Genomic DNA, 9824 nt, shown 5'->3' with positions numbered 1-9824 from the left:
CACAAAGCATAACAAATTTATTTAATTATGATGCTTGGTGAGCAAAAACAAAGGACAAAAATATCACAGCAATAGTGTAAGAAATGGTGTGAAGATTAGGGTATATAATAAGAAAGACATCTGTTGATAAAAATGAGTTGAAAAATCATGTAGTAAAATAATATAAGAACAAGGGGAATGAGATAAATATAGTTACGTGATTTTAAAATGAAAATTTTAGTCTTAAAAATCTATATTTTTTTAGTCCAAAATATTAATTTTTTGAATATAAAAGTGGTGCTATGCGTAGTTTTTATTTTTTTCATTATTAAAATCACCATCTTTATCAAACATGGCCTTAATGTGTGGTGTTTCTTATTAGTAAAAATAACAATTATTATCTAGATTTACTAAAAAAAGATAGATTGCAACCATAATAGACAAATACAAAACCAAAATATCACTAGAATGTGGCACCTTTAATATTGGAAGCAATATTCACTTGCCTCTTCAAGGTGCCAACCTCTAATTGAGTAGAGCTCTAGTTACAAATAACTTCACAATATGTCTTTTATATTGCTTTTACATCTTTATATAGTATTTTCTACCTCGTAGGAACACTTTGATAAAGAACTCTAGTAGGTAGAAACTTCTAGTAAGCCTTCTTCCATTTATTTCTTTCACATTATTACATAGGCCTTAGTTACTAGAGGTGGCATCAATACATCAACATAAATAGGAACATATCTCTCTACTCGGGAGGCTAGGGAGGTTAGGACCATAACACTTGCCTCCCCCCCACCCCCCATTAAAAAACAACATGTCCTTAAGGCTAGAGAAGAGGGAATTGTTGAAGAATTGTTTCTGGCACCCATGTGGCATTCTTGGGTTGTGTATCCTTCCTTTGTATTAGGACCTCCTCGATAGTGCACAAGCAAAGACGATTCTATCTTTTGTAAATGACAACCTCAAATGAGGGAAAATTTGAAGGATGTAAATTTATCTTAAAGTTTAGAAACATGGGCGAACATTCATAGTCCTTAATATCCAAGCTATACAATGTTTAGTGAAATATTTGTAGAAATATTCAAATTTCTAATGATTTTATATAGCCTTTATAAAATTTTAGTGATTTCTGAAATAAAACATTTTTATCATATAAAATTAGGCCAATTGTTTTTAGAAAAAATGGAAATTAGCATATCTTTGGATATTAACAAATGGGTCTTCTTATAAGTATGCATAATGTGTACTTGTTGGATGTGGAATTTAATTCCGGATCCAACTAGTGTGTACACTTGAAATCTGATTAAACATATAAGGGGATAAGCCAAAAACACATTTTAAAAAAATAGTTTTCTTCTTTTCCTTCCAAAATATTTACATGTATAACTTTTTAAATTTAAAGGATTTTGATTGGTTTACATGTTATGTACATGAGACACTTTTAGGTTGAAATTAAAATGAAATGAATTTTAACCAATAAATTAAATTATAGTTAGTATATATATATATATAGATACGAAATCAATAAATAAAATTTTAATAATAAATTAAAATGATTATATATATATTTTTTAAAGGAATATTTTCAAGGTGAAGTAAATAAAGCAACTCCATTTTTAATATTTATATATTTTTAAAGGAATATATTCAACCTCTTTCATGGATATATCTGCCAAGAACACCTTCTCTTTAAAATATATATATCCATACATTACACAAAATGTAAAACTTTCTAGACAATCTTCTTCATAAAAACATTTTCACTACAATAAGACATTATTATTGTCATTGGGTAGGATTGGATACTCCAATTAAAAAAATACTTGAATTTACCAACCAGTACAACCTAAATTGAGTCACTAGATTCTAAACCTTAACACTAACTTGAATTCAATATTTTTACTTTAATTTAGTTATATTTAAACTAAGTGGTAGGTATTATTTATAAAAATAATATCTACTACACACACACATATATATAAACATGGAACAAGATTCTTATCTATGGAGATTTACCCCCACTTTACCATGGATATTCTTAATGTGTAAATATACTCCATTACAATGCCATGTGCCAATACCAGAGCTTATCGCTACCTCATGCCTAAAAAACCATAACTCATTTCATATGAAACTTGTTGATATGATCACATTTTTTTTAATTAACCAATTTAATTAAAAAAATGAAGAGCATAACTATTTTGTAGATAAATCTCAACCTTTGATTTGTGTACACTACTAAAACTATTCTAAAATATTACGTGGAAGTTAAATTCCTACCATCCACCTAATAACTATTGATAATTAAATTAAAAATTTGGAAGTCCTATTCCAAAATAGATATGCCTATCAACATAATTAATGTTTATGATTTCAAAATAATTAACTTTATTATGTTATTAATAAAACTTATTTACAATAAGTTAATTATATTGTTAATAAAATTTGTAAAAATTAATATGATACGTAAATATGAAATTATTACCATTAATACAAAGAAAGATTTACAAAATAGATATACAATCTTTCTTATGAAAATGATTACAATTTATCTTTGGTTTTATCATTGTTAATGTTTTCCATAATTTCAAATTTGAATATTTGTTATAAGTGAAGCATACTAATTGTAATAGAGGAAGAAATCAAACCTCCATAAAATACACATTGGTGATAGAGGAAGAAGTCAAACCTCCATAAAATACACATGGGTGGTTGAAGTAACATTTGAATCTACACATAACTAATTACCAAACATAGCATAACATATTCCTTAATCACAAAAAAATTAAAAATGATTTTGTTTCAAAGTCAAACCTCCATAAGATACACATTGGTGGTTGAAGTAACATTTGAATCTACACATAACTAATTACCAAACATAGCATAACATATTCCTTAATCACAACAAATTAAAAATGATTTAGTTTCAACACATATCAGTGTTAATCAAATCATTTATGTGTTTTTTCTTATATTCCCCCACTCTTATTATGCTTTCTCTCATATTTCTCTGCACCCCCACCCTCATGAGGGTGGGGTGCGAGGAAATGTGGGTGAGAGTTGGGGGAAATGTGGGTGGGGGTTAGAGGGAAATATGAAAGAAAAATATTAGGGGTGGGGGGAAATATGAGAGAAAACATATTACCATTTATTTGTTTAGTGGATGCACTTGGGAAAATAGTTCCATAGGAGAAATTTTTCTCCCAAACATAGGCAACAACTCATGTAGATGTAATTCTCGTGTTGGGCAATGAAACAACAAGGTGAAGTCATTAGCTTTAGTCTTTCTTACTTAGATCAGTTTCTAAATATCACAAATGAGGAATTAGCATCCCAATCCTTTCCCAATCACAACTGCGCCACTCGACCAAAATCTCTTTCTCCTCAACCTATAGGACATAAGAAATGGGATCCTCTTCTTTGTTAAGAAGTTCCTTAAGTTACCATCATGTCCTTGTAGTGCTCAACTTAGAACTGTAAGCTAGCCAAGGAATCTTCACTGGTGGCCACAAAGGATTTTAGTTGTGATCAATGGCTTAGTCTATATTTTTTCATGGTTGCAACATATGGTAGCATAGGGAAAAGTAGAATAATCCTAATTTTGACAATTAAGAATTCTCAAGCTAGATCCCCTTCACTCCTTAGCATAGGAAACCTTAGCACAAGCTTGCAAGAATAAATACTTCCAAAGATTGAGTGGATCCCTTCTCAAAAGTTCGCATGAATTCCTTAGTTGCATGGGTAGCATGTGCCCTCCCATGAAGCTTTGAAAAACAAAACATGGGACATATAAAACAAGAGGATAGGAAGGCTTGGAATAATGAGACTTGGGTAGTAGAAATAAAACATTAAGATTCACTCTACTTTTCCACTCATTGGTTCATTATGCACATTATGTTTAGAAGAAACTATAGCCCCAAGTCACCTTATTATTATTATTTTATTGTAGGCCAAATAAAAACCAACAATAGAGTACTTACATAACTTACCATAAGCTTATGATACCTATCCCACTAGGGCTTGGCTTATCCTCAAGCACATGAAGCATTAAAACACTCAAACCTATCTAGAGTTCATATATGTTATTACATTGAACATTCACCACCAATCTTAGCATCTAACCAATACAAGTCTTCATGATTATAACAATGTGCTATTATTTATATTTCTTCATCTCATCTTTGACGAGCAAACTCTTATTATTGAATTTTTCCTTCAAATTTTTCTTTATCATTTGATTAATTAGAAGTAAACTCATCTATGAATCAAGGACATATGACACTTCATTTATTGTTCTCTTGCATCTTCATTACTTAGTGAAATTAAGGCATCTCCATCTCCTTCTTCTTGAACTTCAAAAAAATTTCATCTTCAAAGTTAGGTCCATATTCTCCAAACCAATCTCTTCACTAACCATATGTTCAAATATGCTCAAACCTTTCTAATATACATCTTTTACTGTCAATTTTTACTAACAAGAAAGTTAAGTACACCTCATTCCCATTGTGCTTCTTTTGAACCTTTTCACAACATATTGTCCAACGTAGAATGGGAGAAGAAATGTGACTAGTTTGATAAAACACAATGCATAATCTTAATATAGAACAAGAAAGCACATCATACTTAAAATAGGAAGCATGTAAACAATGTTAGCGTTGAGAACGAAGTGGAGTGCGTGAGAAAAAAAAAAAAACAATGTGTAGACAAAATTAATATAACCATGAACAAGAACATGTGGTATACATATGATAAGAAAAAAACCATGAACATATTAAAAAATAAAACAACTAAAAGAAAATGCAGAGTTGTAAAATAAAGAAAATTAAGTGAATAATTATTGGAAAAGGTATTGAGATAGATGAAACTAAATAGTTAATGTTGAAGAATATATAAGATGATAATAATTATAGTTTGATTGTTAAATGTATTATTAGAGTCAAAGTAGAGAATGGACCAAATCTAAGTAATAAAAAAGTAGAGAATGGACCAAAGCTAAGTAATAAAATATTAGGAAGAGTCAAGTTTGTAATGTTTATTTAAACATTTTCTTTACTTGAGTAGTAAAGAAAAGTGGGTAGGTTATATTCTAAGCCAATTCTTTATAACTATCTAAACAAATCGTCCTTCAAATCTAACTTATCATTAATCAAAGTTGTATATTTTGTTCAAACTTGTACGTCGTCAGCCCACCAAGGCACCACATTGTGTTGGGAAGGTTTCCATATGTGTTCATAGACTTTAGAATCATCAAAATCTATTGGCATCGAAAAGAACACCAAAATAAAATAAAATAATGGTCTCATGGAATCGTGACGGCATTTCATAAATATTAGGAGTATGAGATGGACAACCGTGACATTCAGTAAAGAAAGGGGATGATGTTTCACAAGGCACGTAACACCACATATGTTAAGACCCGTGTACTATTCTTTTAAATCAATTAGTATGTATGGGGAGTCTGTACTCGTTGCCTTGTCATAACTTCCATAATTTTGCCCACGTGGCTATGGGCATTTTGACGTGGCCACCATAAGCTATGGGCGTTTTGACGTGGTCACGTTTATGTTTTAAGTGTCACATTTTTCTATTTTATCTTATTATCATAATCCTATGATCATACAAAGAAAGAATTAACTCGCTAATTTTTTTATACTTAACATAATTGAAATGTAATATTTAAAAAATATTAATTAAAAAAACAATTTTAATTATAAATAAAATAATTTAATCTTTATTTTAAATAAAATATTATATTTTTATGAAATATTTTAAAAATATGTTATTTTTGCATTTTATTAGGAGGGAGGTGTTTTTTTTTTTTTTTCCTTGTTCCTTGCTTAACATGGATTTCACACACCGTCAAAACGCTGTGGGAATTATCTCAATGGGAAAACAACAACTGGCAGAGCTGGGGAAATCTTGAGGTGCCATCGCATCTGTCCAAAGAATACTCCAACCTCCTCACCCACTTAAAAGGCAAAGCTCCATTAAACATCAGCAAAGCAGACGCACAGGGATGGGGATCGATCCCAGGTAAGTACACAGTCTCGCAGGGCTACAAACAGCTCACTCAGCATCCGAACGTGCCGCCTGATCCGAGGCCTTGGCAGGGGATCTGGTCCCATTCAATGATCCCCAAGATAGATATCTTTTGATGGCTTCTTTGCCACCACAGGATATTCACTGAAGACAGACTTCGCAAAAGAGGCGTTAACGGTCCCTCACGCTGCTCGTTGTGCGAAGACCATGAAGAAACAGTCGCTCATTTGATGCTCTCCTGCAAATTCGCAGCTGCTCTTTGGAAGGAGGCGTTAAGTCCCCTGAACTCTGACTTCACTCCTCCTAATCATTGCTCAGACCTGTTTGCAAATTGGATGCGCATGTATCCTGGTGGCACTCAGAACCTTCATATCAAAACCGCCTGGCTCGCCCTTCCTAAAATTACCTGCTGGCACATTTGGTTGGAACGAAACCAAAGGATTTTTAATGATAAAAAGAGCGATCCTAAAATAATCTGGATTAAAATCAAAAGTCACCTGAAGGACTGTGTGGGAGATCAGTTAGACAGGGAAGATCTTAGCGATCAAGACGCAGCTTGGGGAGATTCTCTGGGCCTCCAGTTCGTTGACAAAGTCAGGCTTCCTCCTCCCCTAAAGCATTGGCAAATCCGTCTCAAGACTGAAGAACTCGTTGAGTTATGCAAAAAGAAGGCAAGAAAAACTCTCTTCTTTGACGGTGCCGCAAAGGGCAATCCCGGCAGTTCTGGAGCAGGTGGTGTCATTAAAAATGCAGATGGCAGAATCGAATCTAGATATGCTTGGGGAGTGGGCTTCAACTCCAGCATTCAAGCTGAAGCCTTGGCTCTCCTCCAGGGACTCAAGATGCTCATCTCTCTGGGCATCAAAGATGCAATTATTTTTGGGGACTCCCAGTCCATAATTAAGGCCATGGTGGATAAATCCTCTCCCTCAGATTTAAGATTATCAAGACTCCTGAGCAGAATTAGAGTCCTGACAAACACTTTCCAGAATCTGGAGTTCCTTCATGTTAAGAGAGAAAACAATAAAGAAGCTGATGTTGAAGCCAACAAAGCGGTGCTTCTCCCCCCTGGAGCGCTCCTAAGAGATGGAGACGAAGGCTAGGACCCCATCCCTTAAATAGCCTGTTTAAATGTTTTACTGCCTTTTAATGAAGCAGTTTGTTTGTATCAGCAATTTAGGAAAGATAGATAAAGTTACAAGAACTACAGCTAGTAAAAATCGTAGGCTCAATGGAGGGGAAGTCAATTGGATCCTGATAGAAGAGAAATCTGATCTTTGTGCACCTCTTTGTAATCTGAATTATGGCTTTCCAGCCAAGAATTAATACGTCAACCTACTCGTTTCCGTGAAAAAAAATATGGATTTCACACATGACAAGCATATATAAAAAGAGAGAGAGAATTCATTTCAATTGTAGATTTATTATGGGTAAAGAGGGATGAATTCTTTTAAGGAGAAAATTATTTTAATATTGAAAAAACTAGAATAGAGGTTTGATATCAAGGGATTTGATCCTTGTGGATGCATAATGGATTTGGCGTTAAGATGAATTTATCTAGTGTATCTCATACTTAACCTTACTTGGATCTATTCTTATTAGTCATCATTTTATGAAGTTTTGTTTTGTTATTCTAGTTACCATTTTCTTAACATAAGATATAATTTATACTATCATTTATATAGGAAAACATAATTAATGTTTAACATCAAAATAAATGGGTTTGCAATAAATTAAGTTAATTATATTATTAATAAAATTTGTTTAAAACATAAGTAAATTATATTGTTTCTGGAAGTTATAAGTGCTTAGTACAATTGGTAAATAATTTTGCGTTAATTCAATCTTTTGGGGTTACTAATTGTGCAATTCACATTTGATTTTCTTTCCATTTAGAAATCTGAAGAAGAAGGAGAGAATTTCATGAAGGTTGACATTGTATCATCACCCCCATTCTTCACATAAGTTAGTTCCTTTTCCTAATTTAAACTATTTAAATTATGCATTCCCTTCATACTTTAAATGTGTGGTAATCGACAAACAAACGAGAGAGAGGTTTATTCCTTAATCATTGGTTCTATAACATGGCCCCATAAAGCATAACAAAGTTATTTAATTATGCTCCCTTGGTGAGCAAAAACAAAGGACAAAAATATGACATCAATAGTGTAAGAAATGGTTTGAAGATTAGGGTGTATAATAAGAAAGGTGTTTGTTGGATAAAAATGAGTTGAAAATTCATGTAGTAAAATAATATAAGAACAAGAGTAAGGAGTTAAACATAGTTATTGGCTCAACTAGAAATATGATTTCAAAATGATAATTTTAGCCTGTAAAACTTATATTTTTTAGCTCAAAACACCAATCCCTTGAATATAAAAGTGGTGTTATTGGTAGCTCCATTTTTTTCATTGTTAAAATTACCACCTTTATCAAACATGGCATTAAAATAATAAATATTATCTAGATTTACTACAGAAAAAGATAGATTGCAACCACAATAGACAAATAAAGAACCATAATATCACTAGAATGTTATACCATTAATATTGAAAGCAATGATCACTTACCTCTTCAAGGGGTCAACCTCTAATTGAGTAGAGCTCCACTTACAAATAACTTCACAAGATGTCTTTTATATTACTTCTACATCTTTATATAGTACTTTCTACCTCGTAGGAACACTCTAGAGAAGGAACTTTCTAGTAGGTAGATCCTTCTGGTAAGCCTTCTTCCATTTATTTCTTTCACATTATTACATAGGCCTTACTTACTAGAGGTGGCCTCCATACATCACTATATATAGGAACATGTTGTAGTGGTTGCAACACCCTCCAAAATTTTGGCCTGCATGCAATTTTAGAGCCCCACTTGAGTTTTTACTTGATGTTTGCAAACACGCAGGCTCACCCTATGGGCTCGTGTTGAGTCTTTGCACCCTCTTTGCTTGACTGTTCAATGGACAACTTTTTGCACTTTGGTCACAATGTCATGCTTGCAACCATGTTTTGGTCGTGCACAAGGCCTCTGCTTCGTGTGTGTAGGTTGTATTTAGTGTGTGAACATCCGTCGTTCTCACACACGAAGTTGTATGCACTGTCGATCAAGTGTCGTCACGGTCATTCAACGATCTATCACAAGCGTCGCACTTGTCACTCACACCGTCGGTCATTCATGTTGAGCATATGTTATCTTGATGGTTTGAGGCATCTTGTCATCAAGTCATGTTGAGTGTGTGTTTGCAAGGTTGTGTATGCATAAATTCACTTGCTCACACACTTAGTCATTTTATTGAAGTTCTGACGACTAGATCACCCTCTAACAGCCAGACCTCCACCTAGAGCCGACTCGACTGATTGTCACCCAGAACAACGCAGAAGTGTCCAACAATCCATTTCAAGTTGTGTTGCCTGCAAGCTGATCAATCAACCCTCTTGCTGGTTAACCGGAGAGTTTGACCATGCAGTGACACCGGGACTCACTCCCCTATAAAAAATTCACAGAAGTTGCAGACCTTCCCTGCTCCGCTGATCAAGGAAACTGCGTAGATAGGACGAACAGACACCTAGTGCCCATCCCTATCTCCCTCAGAAAATTGCATAGTTTGCCTAGCTAGCCACCTAGTCAGCCAATCGACTGCTCACCCAGAAAACTGCACAGATTTCATGAGCAAGCCCTCTATAGCCCAGCAACCCGCTCAACTCAGAAAATGCACAGAGGTGATCAGCAGGTCAACCTCCCAGTAATTGTGCAATTTTTCTCTCCATTAGCTCCCGTAGCCCACTGCCAGCTCCATCTAG

At 33.7% G+C, this 9824-nt stretch overlaps 1 protein-coding gene across 1 annotated transcript; it reads left to right on the top strand.

The window, feature by feature from the left end:
• The first annotated feature begins 6001 nt into the window (after nt 1–6001).
• LOC149227241 (uncharacterized) lies at nt 6002–7127 on the top strand. The gene is made up of 2 exons (XM_089380439.1): nt 6002–6018; nt 6161–7127. The coding sequence occupies exons 1-2, from the start codon at nt 6002–6004 to the stop codon at nt 7125–7127; spliced, it is 984 nt and encodes a 327-aa protein (XP_089236565.1).
• The last annotated feature ends 2697 nt before the right edge of the window (nt 7128–9824 follow it).

The sequence above is a fragment of the Pinus tabuliformis genome, chromosome J (genome assembly GCF_031772625.1).
Source record: "Pinus tabuliformis cultivar Carrire ecotype Pingquan chromosome J, CPIR1, whole genome shotgun sequence".
In the NCBI taxonomy this organism is placed as follows: Eukaryota; Viridiplantae; Streptophyta; class Pinopsida; order Pinales; family Pinaceae; genus Pinus; species Pinus tabuliformis.
The sequence above is the reverse complement of the archived record's forward strand: the minus strand, read 5'-3'. Positions and strand labels throughout refer to the sequence as shown.